The sequence below is a fragment of the Asparagus officinalis genome, chromosome 7, assembly GCF_001876935.1.
Source record: "Asparagus officinalis chromosome 7, Aspof.V1, whole genome shotgun sequence".
NCBI lineage: Eukaryota > Viridiplantae > Streptophyta > Magnoliopsida > Asparagales > Asparagaceae > Asparagus > Asparagus officinalis.
In genome coordinates this window covers 19,806,588-19,829,773 of record NC_033800.1, presented here as the reverse complement: position 1 = coordinate 19,829,773, position 23,186 = coordinate 19,806,588, and the positions used below count along the sequence as shown (strand labels likewise).

The window sequence follows — 23,186 nt, the reverse complement described above, 5'->3', positions numbered from 1 at the left end:
ACCTGCTCTTAACCAAAAACTCTAAAAGTGAAAAGATTAAAGTTTTACTCGGGTAGTTTGGCCAGGTAATGATAGTACTAGAGGTTGATCAATGATCGATTAAGTACCTCGTTTCTTGCAGAGCGTTTTACGCAACCCTTAAACCTTTCCTTAGACACCAACTAATCCAAGAAAACTTGAACCAGTTCACTTAAAGATTTTTTGTTTATGACAGATACTGAATTTGAGCACAGAAGCAACAAAGAAATAATATTTTTTTTAACTAATTTAGATGCAACAAGTTAAAACAATTAACTAATACAACAAGTAATTAAAATATATGAAATTCGGGTGAACAGTAATCCCGATGAACAGTAATTTTTTTTATTTTTTTCTTTTTAAATTTTAAAACTAATTATCTTAACAGCAAGAATATATTTAATCTTCTAGATTGCTGTCAAAACAGGAATATAATAATATAAACAAATTAAGGAGTTAGAAAATTCAGGCCTGATTGGGAGCAGTCGTGATATCACTGCCCTAGAAGATTAAGGACCCGCCTATCGTCCTGGCGTAATTTGTCCTCTCTCCCCTAGCGGTAAAAACCCCCAGAATTGGCCGGCCTCTGCACTCGGACGAGAGTCATAGAGCTTATGCTCAGACAAAAATGGTTGCCCAGAAAATAGATATATAAAAATGTAGCCGAAATCTATTGGAGGTATGAGAGTAGAGAAGAGAAGAGAGTTTAGAAGATTTACTCTTCGTTGGTGTGTTTCTGAATGAGCTCCAAGCCTCCTTTTATAGGTGATGAAAGGTGTAACCCCCGCTGAATCCAAGGAACCGTTACGCACGGTTAATGCTTCCGTTACCCGCATGCAGCCGTTACAAAATGTGTAAAACGTGCAAAAATGAAGGCTTGAGAAGCAAAAGGTGTGCGGCTGCGGCGTGCGGGCGCGGCGTGGCGTGCGGGCGAGGCGCGGCGTGGCGTGCGTGCGCGCGCGCGCGCGTGTGTGGTAGAACCGCAAAGCCCACAAAACCCAAAACACTATTCAAAGCCCAATAAGGAGAGAACCATTATATACCCTTTACTATTCATCTCATTTTCCGATGTGGGACTATTCACAAAGGCAAATTTGCATTTTCATGAACAAAGCTTCCAACAAGATTGTACTCCAGATATAAGCCATGAAGAACAAATGACTCTTATAATAAGATGTGTGGATGTTTCATAAAGTCCAGTAAAGGTAGAAGAGTTCTTTCTAAAATTTCTTAAGGTCGACGACACGTCAGTACTGGGACTTTTTAGCGAACTTGAAGATGTATTGAAGATTCTAAAACTTGGCATTTCTAATGTAAGAGGACAAGGGTATGACAATGGATCTAATATGAAAGAAAAAAATAAAGGTGTGCAGAAAAAACTCCTCGAAGTAAATCCTAGAGCAGTCTACACTCCATGTGGTTGCCATAGTCTTAACCTCGTACTTTGCGATATGGCAAACTCTTGTCCGAAAGCTATATCTTTTTTTGGAGTGATACAACGTTTATATACTTTGTTATCATCTTCTACTAAGCGGTGGGTGTGAAAACGGCGAAGGAATTGTGAAAAACGTGAAGAATAACCCAAAACAGACTCCACCACACCCTGGTGTGGTGTCTGCCATGGGTGTGGTAGAATCTGTCCTGCACCACACCATCTGCCACACCCACGGTGCAGGGGTGTCTGCCATGGGTGTGGTAGAATCTGTCCTCCCCCACCCCCTCTGCCACACCCATGGTGCAGGGTGTGGCAGACTCGTTTTTAGAATCCCAATCAGTTTGGGATTGTGTTTTGCTATAAATAGAGACATGTTTTTTAGGGTTTCCTAGGCTTGGTTTAGGCTTTGATTAAGCATTGATTGGGGGCTATTTGGAGCACAAAAAGAGGTATTTTTGAGCTATTCGTTTAGGATTTTATTTGGAGAGATTAAGAGTTTTGTTGGTGAGATTAGTTTGTTCCTTCGAGTGATTTGTAATCTCAGTTTGTACTCTTTTTCTATTAGTGAAAACCCCATCCCCCTTGCCCCGTGGACGTAGGCAACTTGCCGAACCACGTTAAAATTGGTGTTTTGTTTGTGCATTGATATTTGGTTCATTTGGCTCTCTTGGATTGGTGTTTGGTTTGGTTCCTCGACACAGCTTCAGGCACAACAAGTGGTATCAGAGCTCGGGCCACGCTTGGACTATTTGGAGGAGTAGATCGCTTTGGAAGTTCATCTAGGGCTTCGTTTGGTGATAAAGGTGGGATCTTTTTAGTAAAAATCTCATCTTTTTCAGTTTGGATCTATTTCTCGTTTGTTTCCGCATTGGTTTGGTGGTGCCTTGAGGATTATGGCCGAGAAAGAAGGAGTTGTGGGCAGTACTTCCGGCGTGAAGACCGTCCAAAGCTTGAATATCCACTCAATGAAGATTGATGTGGAAAAGTTCAATGGCACAAACAATTTTGGACTTTGGCGATGCGAAGTCATGGATGCGCTCAACGCGCAAAATTTGGAAGATACGTTGGAGTTGGACGGGAAACCGGACAACATTGATGAGAAGGTTTGGAAAAAGATGAATCGAACGGCGTGTGGTGTGATTAGGTCTTGTCTCACTCAAGATCTAAAGTATGATGTGATCAATGAGACTTCTGCAAAGAAGATTTGGGAGATCCTTGAGAGCAAGTATTTGACCAAGAGTGTGGAGAATCGCTTGCATTTGAAGAGGAGGCTTTACCGCTTCCAGTTGAAGAAAGGAACCTCCATTGGTGATCACATGAACCACTACACGAAGCTTCTTGCGGATTTGGCGAATGTGGATGTTAAGATTGAAGATGAGGACAAGGCGTTGTTGCTATTGAGTTCCTTGCCTGACGAGGAATATGAGACCTTCGTTCTTACTCTTATTAATGGGAAGGCATCTCTTTCGTATAGTGAGGTCACCGCTGCACTTGTGAATTATCAGCTTCGAAAGAAGGATAAGGAGACTTCGTTTGAGCCGGTAGCGGGGGCGTTGGTCGCAAGAGCAAAGGGTCCAAACCGTAGTGGGAGGTCGCAGTCTAGAGGGGCACATCTTGGAGTTCGTAAGAATCAGTGTGCCTTTTGCAAAGAGGATGGACATTGGAAAGCCGAATGCCCAAAGTTAGTTGATCGAGCCGAGAAGAATAAAGGAAAAGCTATTCAAGCTTCAGAGGCGAATGTTGTCAAGACTAGTGGCAACGATTCAGATTCGAATTCTTCGGGCTACTCATTATCTGCACTGCCGTCAGTTTGTGTTGTCTACTCTACAGAGTGGATGTTGGATTCGGGGGCTACATACCACATTTGCCCTAGGAGGGATTGGTTCTCCAGCTTTCAGGAGTTGGAAAGAGGGGATTTCGTGCTCATGGGGAATGATCACAAATACTCTATTGGTGGTATCGGTACCGTTCGGATCAGGATGAGTGACGGGGTGATTCGGAAGTTGGTTGGAGTGAGGATCGTTCCTCAGTTGAAGAAGAACATCATTTCACTTGGAGTTTTGGAGGCAGCAGGCTATAGGGTGACCTTGGCGGATGCACGCTTGAAGGTTACATTTGGGTCCATGATTGTGATGAAGGGCGTCAGAAGGAGTAATTTGTACTATTTACTTAGGAGCACGGTGATTGATAGGGAGATGACGACTTCATCAGATTCGGCTAGACTGTGGCATTGTTTGGTGCTGGGGTATATGATTGGTAATGCCGTGCATTGGTTGTTGAGGAGTGCTATGACCTGCAGATTGAAGTCCTGTGAGCATATTGGGATGAACAAGACCATGGTGGAGTTTGGCATTCCTATCCATCGAGCGAGGGGTCTTTTAGGAGGTGTTCAGTTAGGCATTTGGGGGCCTTCCAAGGAGGCATCATTGGGAGGTAATCGTATCTTAGTTTCCGCAGTTGAAGATTGTTCTAGGCATTATTGGGTCGCGACCAGTTCCCGTTGGTGTAAAGTCCTAGAAGTCAATAACAATTGGAAGAAGTGTATTGGCAGAAAGGTAACTCGTTGTTCTAGATTTGATAAGAGTCCTTTCTTGTGTTTGTGCCGAGCTCACGGCAATAGGAGACACTTCATTGGTGTGGAAACTTTGGGGCGACGAGATGAGATGACAGTTTCGATGGGTCGTTCCTTTCTGGAGGGGGATCGGCGTTGGTTGTCGAGCATTGGTTCTGGAGCTTCGACATATTTGGGTCATCTTAGTCACAGATCACCGACTGCTGCATTAGGAGTTATTGGATCTGGTGGAGCTGCTTCAGATTTTAGGTTGCGTCGGATATTTGGATACACAGCATTTGGTCACATCGAGGATGTGAGATTTGATCCGATTGCGCGTTTGGGGTTCGGAGGCTCAGTTGATTATCGTTTGGGAGCTTCTGATTTTGTTCTGTTTGGATATCGCAGCAGGTGGAGGGTGATGCTACTTCACGTTGGGTGGAACTTATTCCACATACTCCAGATCATACTGCGTCATTTGGGATTCCAGCTGAGGTGACACAGGTTGGGGATCATTTGATTTCGGATGCAGATGATTGATTGGTTTTGGATTCGGTTGCAGCTGGTGGACATGATTTGGATACGGCCATTGGTTCACCTCAGATGGAGGTGTTTAATTTGTATTAGTTTGGGGCCGCTATTAGTTGCAGATCCGTTGGCGATATTGGGGAAGAGTTGCAGACTTTTCTATTTGTTTGAGGGCCTTTGGAGGCCGTTTGGGTGAACTACGTGAAGGCTTGATTCCTTGGGCAAGAGGATACGTAGGCTGAGAGGAAGAGCCGATTGTGAAAACGGCGAAGGAATTGTGAAAAACGTGAAGAATAACCCAAAACAGACTCCACCACACCCTGGTGTGGTGTCTGCCATGGGTGTGGTAGAATCTGTCCTGCACCACACCCTCTGCCACACCCATGGTGCAGGGTGTGGCAGACTCGTTTTTAGAATCCCAATCAGTTTGGGATTGTGTTTTGCTATAAATAGAGACACGTTTTTTAGGGTTTCCTAGGCTTGGTTTAGGCTTTGATTAAGCATTGATTGGGGGCTATTTGGAGCACAGAAAAGAGGTATTTTCTGAGCTATTTGTTTAGGGTTTTGTTTGGAGAGATTAAGAGCTTGTTGGTGAGATTAGTTTGTTCCTTCGAGTGATTTGTAATCTCAGTTTGTACTCTTTCTCTATTAGTGAAAACCCCATCCCCCTTGCCCCGTGGACGTAGGCAACTTGCCGAACCACGTTAAAATTGGTGTTTTGTTTGTGCATTGATATTTGGTTCATTTGGCTCTCTTGGATTGGTGTTTGGTTTGGTTCCTCGACACAGCTTCAGGCACAACAGTGGGATATTTTCAAAGAACATGTTTCCGGTCTCACACTTAAGCCATTGTCACAAAACACGGTGGGAAAATCATGTTGAAAGTGTAAGAGCGGTAAGATTTCAAGCTACAGAAATAAGAGATGCTTTAATTCACTTGGCAAGTATTGATGGAGATCCAAAAATAAAGAGTGAAGCTGAGTCCTTAGCAAGAAATGAAATGGAGAATTTTGAGTTCTTATTGGGTATGATTGTTTGGCACAATTTATTATTTGCTGTTAATTCTGTTAGCAAATTTTTGCAAAAGGAAGACAATGCAAATTGATATTGCTATAGATCAATTGAATGAGCTTATATTATTTTTTGAAAAGTACAGAGAAAATGGATTTAAGGAGGCCATTACTGAAGCTAAAAAGGTTGCATCTGAAATGGAAATTGAAACTGTATTTCGTGAAAAGCGTATCATTCGCAGGAAGAGACAATTTGATGAAAGTGCTACCGAAGAGACAATGTTATCTCCTGAAGAATCATTTAGAATTAAATACTTTCCATATATAGTGGATCAAGCTATTTCTTCTCTTAAGAGTATGTTTGAACAATTTCGGCATTATGAAGAAGTCTTCGGGTTTTTATTTGATTTGAAGAAATTCAGCATTGTTGATGATGCTAGTTTGAAGGCTTATTGTGCGAAACTTGAAGGATTTTTAAAGCATGACAGCCATTTTGATATTGATGGCGAAGATTTATTTTTAGAGTTAAAATTTTTGAGAGAATACTTACCAAAAGAAATAAAAAAAGTAATTGACGTGCTGAATTATTTGAAGAAATTGGATGGTACTTTTCTGAATGCTTGGATTGCTTACAGAATATTGTTGACCATACCTGTTACTGATGCCTCTGCAGAAAGAAGTTTTTCAAAGTTAAAATTAATCAAATCTGATCTTCGATCAACTATGTCACAAGAAAGATTGAATGGCTTAGCTATATTGTCAATTAAGAAAAATATAGTGGAGAAGCTTGATTATACAAGTTTACTTAATGATTTTGCATCTAAAAATGCAAGAAGATGCTTCATAAAGTGATACTTCTATTGGTTCATTGATCTAGTTTTGGGAATGAGAATGTTAGGGTGTGATTTGTAGGCCTTTGGACAAGGTAGGTAGCTTAGGAGAACTATATTGTGTTTGATCCTTGGGGTTAGTTATAGCATCCCTTGGTATATAGGCAACCCTAAAATTACTTGGATGTAACATTTTATTTTAAAAAAAAATCTTGAATATAGGAGGGGCCCTTTAAGATTTTTGTTCAAACTTTTACCTAGGGCTCCCAAATGCTCCGGACCGGCCCTGGCAGTAACCTTCAGCTAGCAACTACCAATCCTTTTTCTAAAGAGAGAACCGTGAGACTTCAGCGCCCTGCTGTTTCGTTAAAAAAAATAAGGATTAATTACGGACGGATCCTCTTGTAGTCTAAACTATTACCAAATTGCTGATGCGCCCTGTGTATTTCTATTGTTGCAAATAGGCCCCTGAATTATCAACTGCAATAGTTTCAAGTTACATCAACTGATTTGTATACTATACGTTTTAATAAGGATCATTACCTATCACCATATCAGTATATCACTAGTTTAATTAGGAAAACTATGGAGTTGAGGATCTGGGGGTCTTTCGCATCAATATTCTTTTTAAACGAAGTTGAAAACTTTCCCTCATGCTTAACTAGGTAATTTTAGAAACAGAGTCAAAAAGCATAACTGTCAAAACCAAATTAAGTATACCACCTAGTTAAGGCCTAGGAGAATTTTCCACGTTCTTTAAAAAAATATTCAATTCAAAGGGATAAAGAAAAGAGCCTGTGATCACTATAAGCAGGCCAAAAAGAGAAAGAAAGAAACAAAACAAAAAGGTATGCAATGCAAACACAGATCTCAACTATAAACGTCTTGCCTTCTGCAGATCAATTCGACTGTAATCAAGAACACAAGAAAAGCCACACATAGAAAGGGTTCCTTCAATAACAAAACATAAGTGAAATGATCTGGAGCCATGGTCAAAAAGTTTGTACAGTAGGAATTTTGAGATGTGATTCCAGTAGCTAGTATGGATTTACAGAAAGCAAAAGAGACAAATTATGCACAGAGAAAACTGAGTAGAATCTTGAACTTGTTCTCATATATACAAATGAACTGCAGCTGTATATAGGCTTTACCTGAAACTATGTGCAGCCAGAGATTTGGATCGGTGATCATCAGACTTCATTATGAAACATAAATATCATGGAATTTACAGAAAAATAACTCCGTGGAATGTAGAACTCGTTCCCATATATCTAGTTGAACTGCAATTGCGTATGAGATTTCTAAGAAACTTCATGACGTAGGAGGAATTGGCCGGTGGTTGTCATTTTTTATGAAACGTATGTATTCCTGTTGAACCATCTCTCCTCCATTCACAGGGTCAAAGCTGCATTTATAGAAACTGTGGACAAGAAGACAGTTGTTTATTAGTATAAAAGACAATCATTTATCGACGAACCCTACAAGCAAATCATTTATATTTAACAAAACATGCACCTCGATGTGTATATTTTACTGAAAATGCTTGTTATGTTTTCTCAAGAGAAGTTTGGGTTGCACAAGATGGAGGCTTTCTAAAACTTTAATCATGCTGATATTATAAAAATATAATTGAAACAGAAAAAAATTTGAGGTGTTCCTACTTCCTTCTGTGTATTTCTAGTACTATACATGTTTTGAAGTCAGTGGCTACCATGTATATTAGAATAGCAATCTTCTCACGTTAATTTAGTTTATCAACCAATCAAATATTGAAGATGTAAGGTCCTGCATTTTTATTTTCACTTTCTTATTTATATAAAATTATTAAAGTAGTATATGAGTGCATGTGATGAAGATAAATTTCAGGCAATATATTTATCAGTCAAGCCATGAAATATGACAGGTTCCTAAATATAGCAAAACTTGAAACTAATCGTCGTAGTTTCGTCAAAGAGAGTAGGTAAAAGGTTATGAACCATACTCATATGCCTAATTGCCATCATGGCAACTTGGCCAGTAGGTAAAATATGTTGCAATTGACAAGAACACGCTGATTGGTTCTATTATGCCATTGTGCACATCAATCTCCACATTACTATCTAATAATCTAACAGTTAAATATATTCATTATAAGTGACAAAATCCAGGAACTACAGACTATCGGCACCCCCTACAGAACACCAACTTCCTTCGGTCGCCTCCCCTGATTCTACTCTCATAGTAAAGGGGCTACTACATCAAGCAAAGCTAAAGGATCATTAGGGTATACCACGGTTGAAAGAGCAAGGGTAGTCACTGTACTAGGTTCTACTCCCAGGTAGGCTCTTTTACCTTTTAAGCAAGAACCTGCTCTCAGATACAATGCCCATGAAGAAAATATCTATAATTTCATAGCTAAAGGTCAAGGGACTTGTTGCTGAAAGTATTTGCCATTTCTAGCATTGATATCACATGTTATACACGTACTGATTATGAAAATAGATATCCGTAAACTAATAATTTCTCCTTGTAACTTTTCCGTGAAGGTTACTTTGTGAACACTATTTTAAGATAATTACTATTATTTGTCCTGGCTCAATAGAATGCAACTCCAAAGTTTTGATTGACATTCTGTTTGGTACTTATGTTTGTCCTTGGGGGATCTTACTCATTTCAGTTCACTCATGTATCGCTCTGCAAGGGCAGACTCCTGCTCTCCATGTTTTTTGGGAAGGAAACTTAGCAGCAGATTTTCTGGCGAGTTTAGTTCATCATCACAAGAGTTCTATTGTGTTCACTCACCTCACGAGTTGCCACCTCAATGTGGGGATCTTTGTGTGCAGGATATTCATAGTTTACCCATTTTTAGGTCTCAAAGTTTGTGGATTCTTATATATTTTTGTTTATTTTAAGCCTTTCGAGATTTTTTCAGCATGTTTAGTTTGTCATGTTACAAAATAGTTTATAATATCATGTTTTCTACACGGTTGATTTTTCTTATTGGCCATTATCCCTATAACTGTAAAAATTTTATTTTCAATGAATAAAATTTCAGGTCTGATCGTTAACCTGCGCAAAGTTTTGGTTAAAAAACAATATTTCATTAACATAGCGCTTTATTGCTGAATATTACTCCCAGGTAAATAAATCGACTGTGACCATCTACACAAACAATTCCATGAATTTTGTGAGAACTGCAAGAAAAGTAGAGGTGCAAATTTCTACAATGACTGAAACATCAACTGATGTATTCTAGTTACTAATATCTATTAGTCAAGTCCAAAGTGAGCTCAGAATATAAGGACATGAAGTGTACACTTAAAGAGTAAGATAAGAAAAACAAACATTAGTGGGAAAACAGAAAAACAAAAAAGATCTGAAAGTGCCCTATTTATCCGTTATTTGCTGTAAAAAGCCACATTGAAAAAATATTTGTAGAAAAAGAAGACATCAAAATATTTGGAATTAAATAAAATTTGACTCAGGAAAAGGAGTAATACCTGCCATCCAGACCAATAATGATTACAGTATTTTGAGCTCCAAATGCAACAGTGTAGCGCGTGGCTTCTGGTAGGTGGAACTGAGCAAATGACCACTCAGAACTAAAATACTTTGGCAGCACACCTGAAATAAAAATGGATGCAAAATGAACATCTTTTTCTCACCAATAACTGCAATGTTCAGCAACAAAAGCAGCAAGCTTCGGTAATAAAAGCAGTACTAACAATAGAGATAGCATCATTAAGCTGAAAGTTTTCCCCTCCCAAAATGAAAGTGTAAAGATGATAATCCAGTGAAATTCATGAATCAGATTTGAGCAGTTGTGCACAGTTGTGCACTTTGGTAATATAGGAATCAGTTATTTTTACAGTTTCAAAATGATAATGGAGTTGCAGTCTTCCTTAATTTGTCAAGTAATAACAGTGAAGCGAACCAAAAATTTCTACACTGTTTAACTTGTTTTGTAGTAATAAATGATGACGATGACCATCACCTTGATCACATTGATCATAAGCGAGAGAATGCATTAACAAAACAGTTTGTTCCAGAGAAGCTCTAACCAAAAGGACAGTGCTATAACTCAACCAAATTCTTCTTTATGGAAACTGAATGCATGTTGATAGCCTGAGATAACTAATACTAAGGACATCCCTTATGTTCAAATGCGAAGTATATCTGAACTTTTAATACATTATTCTTTGATCAGTTTAATAATATAATTAGTTTTAAAGTGACAAGGTCAGAAAAAGTAAAATAAAATACAAAACAAAAGATTCTCCACCAATGTTTTATGCAGATTTCAGACTTGCAAGCTAGATCCGAGCCAAGTACATCAGGATTCGGAATTTTGTATTAAACTAAGAATATGAAGAAGAAAAAAGCTACATTCTTTGACCATAGTCTAAAAGTCAGACACTCAGAAGTTTGGTAATGTTTGACATGTCATATGCTCATGAATGGCTACTAAAGATTTTTGTAGAGTTTGGTTCTCTCAACAACGCAGGCATATGAGAAGATTGTTCAAACTAACAAAAGTGAGAAGAAGCACTAAGAGAAAGCTACATTACATCCGGTTAGTTAAAAGTTTTCATCTCTTTAGCACTCAACAAGCAGCCAACAGAAAGAAAAAAATAGTAAATCGCAAAGAATATGGAGTCTATATACACATTAAGGTCAATCATCAAACTGACTGACATGCTCAGGAAATACTGTGGATTAGATGAAGAAATAAAAGAAGAAAGAAACTCTTTCACAGGTTCTGAAGGCATTTTTCTTTGATTCTAAAAGAAAAACAATCAGAGGGAATAATATTCTTTACCCTTCATAAAAGATAATGATGAGCTAGTGTTGGCACCCATTTTTGGAGATATAAGAGTATCAAGAGAAGATGAAGAGTTCTGCTGTACCAACTGCGGACCGTGACCAATAACATTCTGGTTTGATGAATCCTCTCCAACTATTCGAACTCTAAGACTAAATATATGGACAGTGCCTTTGTCACTAGAAACTGCCAACCACCTCACGGTTGGAGAGAGAGCTAGATTATATATATCAGCCTTGTCTGCCCCTCTTCTTACCTGCATTATAGTCAATCAGGACCAATGTATACATGCTAACTGTTGAAAGAAGAAAATATGGAATGTGAGCTGGAAGCACATTTCAACCAAATATTCCCACACAAAAATTTGTCATGTATATAAAAGTCTCTAATGGGGATGCAGCAGGCAACAAAAAGCACTAGAGGAATTGATAAACAATGTCACAAATAATAACATATGAAAAATATATAGTATTGCAAATGGAACCATGAAAGCTCAGTAGGAACGATGCTTGTTAAAATTTTCACGGCTTCTAGCTTTAGAAATGTGGGGGGAGAGTAGATATGTTGTAGGATCTCCATATTTGGACAGATTTTGGAAATGTTTACTGGTGGCTTTTGTCTAGGCTATGGATATGACTTATGAATGTAGTGGCTTATAGCAACTATCATCGTTCACTTCTTTTGGAGGCATTTTAGTCTTAGAGAAATTTTGGAGCATTGCTACTTGGTTACACAGGGTTAAATTGCATAACTAACCTTCTAAAAACTATACCCACCCTCTCTCTTTTCCATAATCTATACTACTATAGAAAGAGGATGGGGTGTTAAAACTTTTAATTTCTTTTTTTGCCCTCTCAAATTTTGATAAATTGTAACTATGTCATTATCTCTAATTAATCTTTCATTAAATAAATATAACCACTTATTAATTATGCACCTCCTCACCTTCCTAAATAATTATAACTATCAATAATATTATAACTATTAGTTATTTAATAATAATATAATAAAATAATTAATAATAATATAATAACATAATTTATAAAATAAGTATACACAATTACTAATAAGAACTAATTAAATTATTATATAATAATTATTTAAATTTCTTTTTTGCACTCTGAAATTCTGATAAATTCTAACTATTGTCATTATCTCTAATTAATGTTTCATTAAATAAATATAACCACTTATTAATTATGCACCTCCTCACCTTCCTAAATAATTATAATTATCAATAATATTATAACTATTAATTGTTTAATAATAATATAATAAAATAATTTATAAAATAAGTATACACAATTATTAATAGTAAATAATTAAATATTTATTATAATAATTATTTATGAATTATACTAAAATAATTAAAACAATAGTATAGATAAAATAACATATTACTAAATACCATTAAGAATTATACTATAATTCAAAGAGCAAGTAAATAAATAGAATAAATATTTAATCGCATAAATAGTGTAATTATTTTAATAATATCACATAAATTATAAATTAAGCTACTTATTTCGTATGATATTATTAAATAAATTAAATAAATATTCTTTTTAGAATATTTTATCGAAGATTATTACATGATACTAAATAATCTATACTTAGTAGTTAGTAATGACAGAAAACTAACCTTTTTACACAAAAATTATTTAATATTAATTATAGTACTATTAATTGTTAAATAATAGTATAATAAAAATATATAAAGTATTTATAGTACTAAATTATTTAAGAACATAATTTAAAAAAAATAAATTAGATAAAAATTTTATAGTATATAGGTAGTATAATTATTTTAATAGTATTACTTGAACTAAGAATTATAACATTAAATAAGATAAGTTACAGTAAACACCCATGAACTTTCAGCATTTTGTAGGAAATAGACTCTATGAACTTTCAAAACACTAAACCCCAAATAACTTGAGTATAAAGGCCCAATATCTTTTAGATAAATTACACCAAACCCCCAATAACCTTCAAAATGTCTTTTTATGACATTTTCTGGTTCTAATTTATAGGGGTTATCTGAAAGTTATTGGGGGTTTTCTTTGAAACAGAAAAGTTATTAGGGGTTTACTGTGATTTGAAAGTTCATAGGGGCTGAAAGTTCATAAGGGTTAAGTGTAACTTACTCTATTAAATAATTATAATTAGAAGTAACTATCGCAATATGTTGTTGGCATTAAGTTTAACTACTCACGGAACATCAAGAAAAAGCTAGCAAGATCAATGCAGCTTAGTTAATTTAGAGTTAAGTTAACAACTTTGATGTTGGAGGGCCATATTTAAGAGAACTTATAAATTTGGCAGACTTAGTTAAGAACAATTGTAGATTTGGGGACTCGTTTAAAAAAAGGTTAGCACTAGGAGATCATTATAGGAAAAACCTTCAATTACAATAACTACACAATAATAATTAATTCATACATTTCTTTTAGAGCAATCTTATTATACAATTTTATTTATTAACACATAATTTTACTATTCAATAAAAAATTCAAAACTTAAAACATGTACGTTCACGTTCAAAGCACATGCATTATACTAGTTTCCTTAAAATTTGAATAGTCTTAGGAAAAGAAAATGATTGGCATATAGATAACAAAGATACATAGTCACTATTCCTTTCCTTGTTAAGATAATGCCTAGGTAATCCACACTGTGATAGGTAAATACAAAGTCATCATTCCTTCATTTGTTTCCTTCTCTCTTTTCCCTTATCTTTACTATTTTGCATCTCTCTTTTCCTTTTGTTTTGTTTTCCACGCCCTCCTTTTTTCTTCAACATTCCACTTTGTTTCTTGTCCTTGAAACATAATAGGAAATGACATTAATATGTACATAGCTGCAGACTGTAGTTACAAGGGAGGAAGTCCCTCCAAATTACAAGTCATAGAGAAACTGTATGAATTTCCAAACTTTATGTGCAACAGAAATATACTGAGACATTCACGTAAGAGGCCTAAAATATAGAGGAACAAACAAAGATAAGAAAGGCCTCGCCTTAGAAATAATCCATCTATTTTTCCTAGTGTTTTGGTTAAAAACATACTACAAATGGTGTTAACCCAGGAATTTAGATGAAGTTATCCATCTTGTATAAGCTCCAAGAATCTATGAACTTCTGATAACAAGAGCATTAGGAGTTCATCCCTGAATTCCTAGTAATCTCTAATTTCTTATCTTAATTTGTGTTTTCTAAGCAACCATATATCACTTGGAATCTACTTTTTCATGGCAGTTTATCATAGACTAGAGTTACTTCTTATGTTTATGCAAGAGTGTATTTAAAAAGTTTATCACAAGCTGTTTCTAAAAATTGGTAAATATATGAAATGGCTTCATTAGTGAATCTTACCGACATCAACAGAATTCAAACCTACCACGAGCAGAGAACTGTCCTTAACCCTACCCTCTAATTATAAACACAACTATATTAGATCTGTTTTTACAGTGTTTACAAAAAAAATGTATATAGCATAAATATTTGTAATTTAAGATAAACACAGATTGAATATTGTCTACTTTGGAAGCTAACATATAGGAGGTATCAACTTACTAACTCTCGTAAGAGATCATGTATATAATAATGCAAGTGTAATGCATTTACCTCTTGCAAGAGTGTACCATCCATTGTGTTAAATATCCTGATCAGAGTACCCTTAACGCTTGCAGTTGCAAGAAGGAACCCGTCCAAAGTCAAAGTGAGGCAAGCAAGTTGAGAATCATGTGCACTGATAAACTTTGTAACCTTCAGACCAAAGTGCTTAACTTGTACTTGTCCTCGATGCAGTCCAGGGAAAGCCAGCACCGAAGTGTTTGCATAATGTGAAAGGCAACATAAACCTCTGGGATTAGATATTGTCTCAATCTGATGAATAAGCTTCAGATCACTGAAGTCGTAGACATTTATCTTGTGTTCAAGAACCACAACTATGCGATCTTGTCTCAATTTAACAGCTCGAATATTAGATCTGTAAGCATATTCAACTAAGCACCTATTCTGATGATCATCCCAAATCATTACTTTATTCGGTGGGTACTGTGGATTTGATCCACCACCAACAAGAGCCATTACATTGGAACGAAAAAGCATTTCCACTATACTAAATCCACTTTTAAGATTCCTTCTAAAGGTTTCTTTGAAAGGATCACAGTCGTAAATCCGTAAACCATGGCTAGTCCCAGCAGCAAAGCATTGATAATCCTGATTCCAAGAAAGTGACAATAACTCAGGTTCATTCTCTTCAGAAGGATCCATTTCAGAAGCTTCAAACTGACCAAACGAACGTACTGAGTCCAACGAGCCAGTTCCTGCTGTCAAAAAGCTTCCTCGTGATGATGAAACTGCTGAGCTCATTTTTACTGTAGCAAACAAAAGGCCAAGCAATGAACCAATCAAGAGTGCTCAAAACCTATCTGTTAAAGGGAAAAACATACAAAATCAATATCCACGATGTAGCCCAACAAGAAAGCAATAAATAATAGCTTAACTTCCTGATTCAAGTACATCCATAAGCAATAAGATACTTGACAAACCACTTTAGTCCTACACAATAATCAACTAATCAACAAGTTGATTAGTATGGAGAAAGAGGGACTAGACATCGGCCTAAGAGAACTTGGATAGAAATTACTAGGAAAGATATGATAATGCTTAGCTTAGTGAAGGAGATAGCTTTCATAAGAGCTGGATGGAAGAGTAGGATTTTTATTAATTTACTTTTTTATTTTTTTATTTTTATTTTTATTTATTTATTTATTTATTTTGAGAAAAGGCCTGAGCCTGAAATTTATTGATAATAAGCAAAACTAATAATTACAAAGACTATACTACGCGGAGACAGAGAGATGATAAAGGAAACTAGAAAATATTTAGGGTATTCTACTTCAATGTAGCGGCAACTGATCAAAGCCACGATTCCACTAAATATTTACAATGGAAGAGTAGGATTCATTTGGCCGATCCCAAAACTTTAGAATAAAGGTCATCAACAAGTTATTCTCCAATTGTTCTAACAGAGTAACAGTATCACATCATCTTTAATCATTTACCAATAAAATACAACAAAAGGAGCAATTATTGGAATTACAACCAATTTCTTAAGCAAACAAAGAAGTAACTTAATCAAACTGCAGACTTTATCCAATGTCCGTAATCTCTGCTCTCAAAAGCGAAAATCTATCTAAGCTGAGCGAATAATAAATCACTAAATAGATGGCAAATCAATAAACAAACTAACATCAGTCGTAGTAAACTCACAAAGAAAACCAATTCAAGTTAAATATTGATAAAAAATAAATTTTGCTATAAAAAATCAATATCATGGAATCACACAATTTAGATCATCAGATTCATCTCATTGCAAACCTAACAAGAGAATCTCCCAAAATCCAGTAGTTCAAGAGGTTTTACACGGAACCAAGAGGAGATTGTAGAAAGTTCTAAAACAAGATAAAATTAGGATTGATTCGTAATTACCTTGTATACGTTGTTGTCATTTGGGAAGCGAAATAAACATTGAGTCTTTGAAGAATTATTAGTTGACGAGGAAACACGATACCAAAGGAAGCCTCTTTATTATTCGTGTATTTTATTCGCTCTCGATCTTATAAAGCGTAGAACAGGTTAGAGGCATAGGCTTGCGGGAAAGAATTGCTTGGTAATGCTAACGTGTGCTACGCCGTTTAGGTAAGGATGCATTCGGTCCAGATACGGCTCAGATATGATACTTACATATACATATCCGTTTACACGTCTTGGATACAGATATGAATATGGATATACATCGGTAAGGAAAATTCATATCCATATCTACTAAAATCGGATATGGATACGGATATACATGCGGATATGGATACGGATATACATGCGGATATATAAGCGGATATGCATGCAGATACAAAACGGATATGAGAAAATAAGATAGTATTAAAAAAATATAGTTCATGTGATATAAAAGAATTCATTCATATGTTCATTATCTCTTAAAAGCTAAGATTAGACATCTTGATCATCAAAATTAACCTCAATTTCATAATCTAAGGATTAAAACTATCGTAACAGCATGACTAATATGTATTCAGATATTTCGGATACTTCACCCATCATCATCATTTTTCAACACAAAAATCAATTTATAATGGGTTTCTCTTTGATTAACATCCTAACAACCCAAATTCTAATAATTGATTTCATTCAATAAAAAAAACCAATTTCCAGTCACCAAATTCTCAATGCAAACATAATCAAATCAAAAAATCGGTACCTCTTTTATTTAAACCAACCCTCAATATAGATAATAACCAGGATCAATCTTTTAAAGAGGGGTCGCAAGCTCAGATGCAAGAGTAGAAAAAGGACAATAAAGTGAAGTTTTTTCTTTTGACTCTCTGTTATGTTTTGATTTGGATGATGATGACGATTTTTTGATTTATTTGGGACAGATTTAATCAATTATTTGAGATAATGGGAAGAGAGGGCTGAATAGCTACTTTATTCGAAGTAGGAGGAAAACTTGGACTATTCTCCGTCGGACCGGATACGCATGGCAACATCTACACGATCCGCATAGAATGACTTGTAGGCTTGGTTCTGATGTGATTCTTATGCGCATGTTTGGGTATTTTTTAATAAAGGGTAATTCTTATAGTGGTACCAATCTGACTTATTTCTAAATTAAGTCCCCCAAATCTCAAAATTTTTAAATAAGTCCTTCAAATCTATAAGTATTCTTAAATAAGTCCCTCGAATCTCATCCCAAATCTCATATATGTTAAATAAGTCCCATAGATCTATAAATTATTTTATATAATTCTCTCCAAGTGAAAAATTGTTGCCACCAAATTAACTAAACTAATTCAATCTTGCTATTTCTTCCCTCATATGTCCTAGATAGTCATGCTTGATATGTACTTGCAACATAGTGCAATAGAGACTTCTCAATAAATAGAAAGCATAAGAAGAGACATAGAGAAGAGTTTTATAGAAAATACAAGACTGATTAAAGTCGGTTAGCTTGAAAATAAATTACTAGCTCCTAACATAGGAAGACTAATTTAAGAGAACTTAATCAACTTATAAATTTAGAAGGCTTATTTAGAATATATAAGCTTTGGGAGACTTATTTAAGAATACATATAAATTTGAGGGAGTTATTTAAAATATTTAAGATTTGAGATACTTAAAAATTAATTAGATTTGAGGGCATTCATCGATTTACTCCAAGTTATACTACTAAAATTAGCGTTATTGATATTTTTCAGCAAAGTTAGATCCAGATTGTTTATGTTGCACTTCGGAATATTCAAACTAATGATATTTATTCAAATAGAAGTCGGTGGATATGTCCACTAAATTTATTTATAAGCTTAGGACCAATAATTGGACAAAGGAACAAACCGTCCAATAATAGCATGTCATATAAGAGAATATCCTAATATATAATGACTAGTCTTAAACCAGCGCCATGCTACGGAATAGTTTCCTCATATATAATGACTAGTGTTAAACCCGTGTCATGCTGCAGAATAGTTTCCTATGATACTTTTAATATTATGAAGATATCCTCTTACATGACATGTTGATATTGGGTGCTTTGTTCCCTTGTCCAATTATTGGTCCTAGGCTTATGAATAAATTTAGTGAACATATCCACCGACTTCTATTTGAATAAAATATCATTAGTTTGAATATTCTGAGGTGCAACATAAACAATCTATTGATTTTAGTAGTTTAAACTTGGAGTAAATCGATGAGTACCCTCAAATCTGACTAATTTTTAAGTAAGCCTCTCAAATCTCAAATATTTTAAATAACTCCCTCAAATTTATATGTATTCTTAAATAAGTCTCCCAAAGCTTATATATTCTAAATAAGTCTTCTAAATTTATAAGTTGATTAAGTTCTCTTAAATTAGTCTTCCTATGTTAGGAACTAGTAATTTATTTTCAAGCTAACTGACTTCAATTAGTCTTGCGTGTCTCATATTGCTCTTCAAGATATATTTTCTATAAAACTTCTCTATATCTCTTCTTATGCTTGTTATTTATTGAGAAGTCTCTATTGCACTATGTTGCAAATATATATGAAGCATGGCTATCTAGGACATGTGAGGGAAGAAGTAGAAAGATTGAATTAGTTTAGTTAATTTGGCAGCAGCAATTTTTCATTTGGAGAGAATTATTTAAAGTAATTTATAGATCTAAGGGGCTTATTTAACATATATAAGACTTAAGATGAGATTTGAGGGACTTATTTAAGAATACTTATAGATTTGAAGGACTTCTTTAAAATATTTGAGAAGCGGGGGACTTACTTAAAAATAAGTCCAGTGTTTTCAAATGCGCGCGCCTCATTGCGCCTCATGCGCCTTACGATGCGGGGCGGTGGCGATGCGCCCCACATCTGATGCAGCAGTGCCTTTTGCGCCTCGCGTACATCCGTACTTTGTGTAGGATGCATGTAGTGTATTTCCTCATATAGTTTTTTTTGTTAACATTTCAATCGAGTCTTTATACTTGATATTCCATATCCCAAAAAACAAAATAAATCCATTGTGCTTTTTTAATAACCTTCAATTGAGGACCATTACTAATCCTTAGTTTGGATATAAGTCTTGATTTAACATTTGATTTGAAAATTTATGAAATTTGCTACTATGTTGGGTGTTAGCATTAGAAATTAAGGCAATATATTATGATTTTGTAGCAAGATATTATTTATCATGATATTTTTTATGTAAATTCTAAAAATATGTTCTTTCGTGCTTGATTACATATATTAAAATATTATGTGTGTGGTGTGCGCCTTGCATCACTCGGGCGCGCGCATCGCGTTACGCCTTGCGCATGTGCGCGTAAAGATGCTTTGCGCCTCGCATTGCGCCTCGCGCATTGAAAACACTGAATAAGTCAGATTGGTACCACTATAAGAATTACCCTTTATTACCTCCTAAATGGCATAGCAGCGCACGTTAGCATTATTAAGAAGTACTACCCTGCAAGCCTACGCCTCCAACCTATTCTACACTTTATAAGATCGAGAGCGAGTAGAATACACGAACAATAAAGAGGCTTCCTTTGGTTTTGTGTTTCCTCATCAACTAATAATTCTTCAAAGACTTAATTTTTATTTCGCTTCCCAAATCATAACAACAAAGGAAACTTTGGGGTAATTACGAATCAATCCTAATTTTATCTTGTTTTATAACTTTTTACAATCTCCTTTTGATTCCGTGTAAAACCTCTTAAATCACGGGATTTTGGGAGATTCTCTTGCTAGGTTTGCAATGAGATGAATTTGATGATCTAAATTGTGTATTCCATGATATTGATTTTTTATGTCAAAATATAGTTTTTTCTATCGATATTTAGCTTGAATTGATTTTCTTTGTGAGTTTATTGTGATTGATGTTGGTTTGTTTATTGATTTATCATGTATTTAGTGATTTATTCAATCAGCTTAGATAGATTTCTCTTTTGAGAGCAGAAATTACCAGCATTGGATAAAGATTGCAGTTTGATTAAGTTACTTCTTTGTTTGCTTAAGAAATTGGTTGTAATTCAAAAAATTGATCCTTTTTTATGGTATTTTATTGGTAAATGATCAAAGATGATATGATATTGTTAGAACGATTGGAGAATAACTTGTTGATGGTCTTTATCCTAAAATTTTGGGATCATGAGTCCTACTCTTCCATTGTAAATATTTAGTGGAATTGTAGCTTTGATCATTTGCCACTACATAGAAGTAAAATACCCTAAACATTTCCTAGTTTCTTTTGTCATCCCTCCGTCTTAGGGGTGTTAACGTTGTGGATACAGTTCGGATATGGCACTTAACATATCCATATCCGTTTTCTATAAACGAATAGGGATACTGATTCTCTTCATAAGAAAAAATCTTAACCATATCCGCACTGATCAGAATCGGATAAGGTTCGTATACTAGAGAATCGGAACGGATACGATCACGAATATGAAACGAATATTTGAAAAATGGATATGAATCGGATATGAATTGATTATGACAAAAAATTCAAAGCAACATTTGCTAACTGATAAGCTACAAAATTTTCATCACGCTCCACGAAATTATTTTCTATGGTCCTAACAAGAGTAAGACAAGAACAAAATCAACACAGGAGTAAACTAGTCCAATTCACATATATGTGGGGGCAAATCAGTAGCATATGCATCTTCAGCAACATAGGCTGTGAGAATACAAGCAAAGCTGTGAGAATACAAATGAGATAGTTTTTGGGGCTGTTCAAGAATTGGTTAGCAAGAGGAAATCAGTGGAGATTAAGGCAGCGAACTATGGGGAGGCTGTCTATATATATTCAAACGGATGCAAAATGGATGCAAAATAATCAGTGACACCAAACACAAACAAATAATGATACCAAACACAAACGAATCAGCCCTAATCCAGAATTACTTCAAACAAACAGCAAACGCAAAGCAAGTGTATGTACAACTAGGGTTTCGATTCGACCTTATGGAAGAGCGAGGATGATGATGGAACAGAGAGGATGGGCGGCGGCGGACTGGGCGTGCTGGTCCTGCTCGTGGAGGAGCGCGTCGGAGAGGGGGCGGAGGAGGAGGGAGGAGACGGCGGCGGGGTTGGAGGCGGCGAGGGAGAAAGAGGAGGGAGATGACAGCGGAGGTTTGAGAATTTGGCAATTGAGGTATCGGATTTGACAAAGTTGGGTTCTTTTCACATAGAAATTTGGGTTTTGGGCCGGTTAGGGTTACGGGTTTTGATATATAAACGAACCCGAATCCTTATGTTAATTGAATTGCCAATATTCGTATCCGAATTTGCACTCGTATTCAGATCCACATTCCTATCTAAAAACAGAATTTTAAAACTGGATCCATATCTGAAACCCTATCTGCTCAGTTTTTAAAAAGGTTTATTATATCTGCATACATTCGAATATGGATCCAGATTGATTCGGATAAAACCAAACTGTTTGGCAGCCTAGTCCATCTCCATGTATAGTCTTTGTAATTATTAGTTTTGCTTATTATCAATAAATTCTAGGCTCAAACCTTTTCTCCAAAAAAAATAAATATACAAATAAATCATATCATATCATCATATCATATCATACTTTCTTTAAAAGTACTAGTTCGGGAAAATCTTTCTATAGTCAATATTACCCTTAATTTTTTTAAAATATTACATTGTTATCCTAATCTATTCTAATTATCATATATTCTTTGAATTGCTAATTAAATGACTTATCCTATTCATAATGAGATTTAACATGTTATTGGATAAAAGAGATATGTTTGATATAATTTAAATCATTTACTTATTTTAGTTTGTAAAGAAATCTAAAAAACATATGTTAGTCAGCAACTAAAAGTTTTCAGAGTTTGTAAAAAATATACTCCAAGTTTTTTAAATTGCAAAAACACCCCTACAATTTTAAAATTATATTAAAACACCTTAAAATTACAATTTTTACTTATTTCAATTCAGTGAGAAATCTGAAAAACATATGCTAGCTAGAAATTGAAAGTTTTTTAACTTTAGAGAAAGTATCTTGTAAGTTTTGTAAATTACAAAAACACCCCTAAATTTTCAAAATTTATAAAAAAACACCTTGAAAATTTCAAACCTATAAATACAAGAATATATAATAAAGACAAGACAAGACAAGAGAGCTTGAAAGAGAGCTATGCAATAAGAAATGTGATTTCTTTATTGCTATAACTATAGTTCATAATGACAATTACAATATCCAAGTTAGATATATTCATCACAGTTTAGCTTAAAAATCCATTAAATCGATTTTTAATAATATTTAAATAAAAATAATAGTAAATCTAATAATTCAAATTTACATATTTAAACTCAAAATGAATCTGGCTTATTTATAGTAAGGAAATAAATATTAAAAAAAATATTTTGATATTTAACCATGTGCACTGCACGTGTATAAAAATCGGGAGAGCTTGAAAGATAAGGAGAGTTATATAGATTA

The 23,186-nt window shown here is 35.1% G+C and overlaps 2 protein-coding genes across 3 annotated transcripts; one reads left to right on the top strand and one right to left on the bottom strand.

Moving 5' to 3' along the window:
- LOC109846791 (zinc finger MYM-type protein 1-like) lies at positions 5,626 to 6,393 on the top strand. Its single transcript, XM_020416037.1, has one exon. It carries the CDS (start codon positions 5,626 to 5,628, stop codon positions 6,391 to 6,393), a length of 768 nt encoding a protein of 255 aa, XP_020271626.1.
- Positions 7,309 to 21,824, bottom strand: LOC109849082 (autophagy-related protein 18c-like). 2 transcript variants are annotated; one of them, XM_020418870.1, is made up of 5 exons: positions 21,686 to 21,824; positions 14,798 to 15,606; positions 11,170 to 11,428; positions 9,851 to 9,974; positions 7,309 to 7,791 (listed from the first exon to the last, which is right to left on the bottom strand). In XM_020418870.1, exons 2-5 carry the CDS (start codon positions 15,545 to 15,547, stop codon positions 7,683 to 7,685), a joined length of 1,242 nt encoding a protein of 413 aa, XP_020274459.1. In that variant the 5' UTR covers positions 15,548 to 15,606; positions 21,686 to 21,824; the 3' UTR covers positions 7,309 to 7,682. The 2 variants fall into 2 exon arrangements, with proteins under 2 accessions (XP_020274459.1, XP_020274460.1); XM_020418871.1 differs by having other exon boundaries at positions 14,798 to 15,552.

Bases quoted from the DNA above. Each gene is read 5' to 3' on its own strand.
- LOC109846791 (XM_020416037.1), top strand. From the start codon at position 5,626: ATGCAAATTGATATTGCTATAGATCAATTGAATGAGCTTATATTATTT.
- LOC109849082 (XM_020418870.1), bottom strand. From the start codon at position 15,547: ATGAGCTCAGCAGTTTCATCATCACGAGGAAGCTTTTTGACAGCAGGA. The intron at 9,975-11,169 runs GTAAAGAATATT...TTTTTATTTCAG, and splicing joins ATCATTATCTTTTATGAAGG to GTGTGCTGCCAAAGTATTTT. The intron at 7,792-9,850 runs GTATTACTCCTT...TCTTGTCCACAG, and splicing joins ATTATTGGTCTGGATGGCAG to TTTCTATAAATGCAGCTTTG.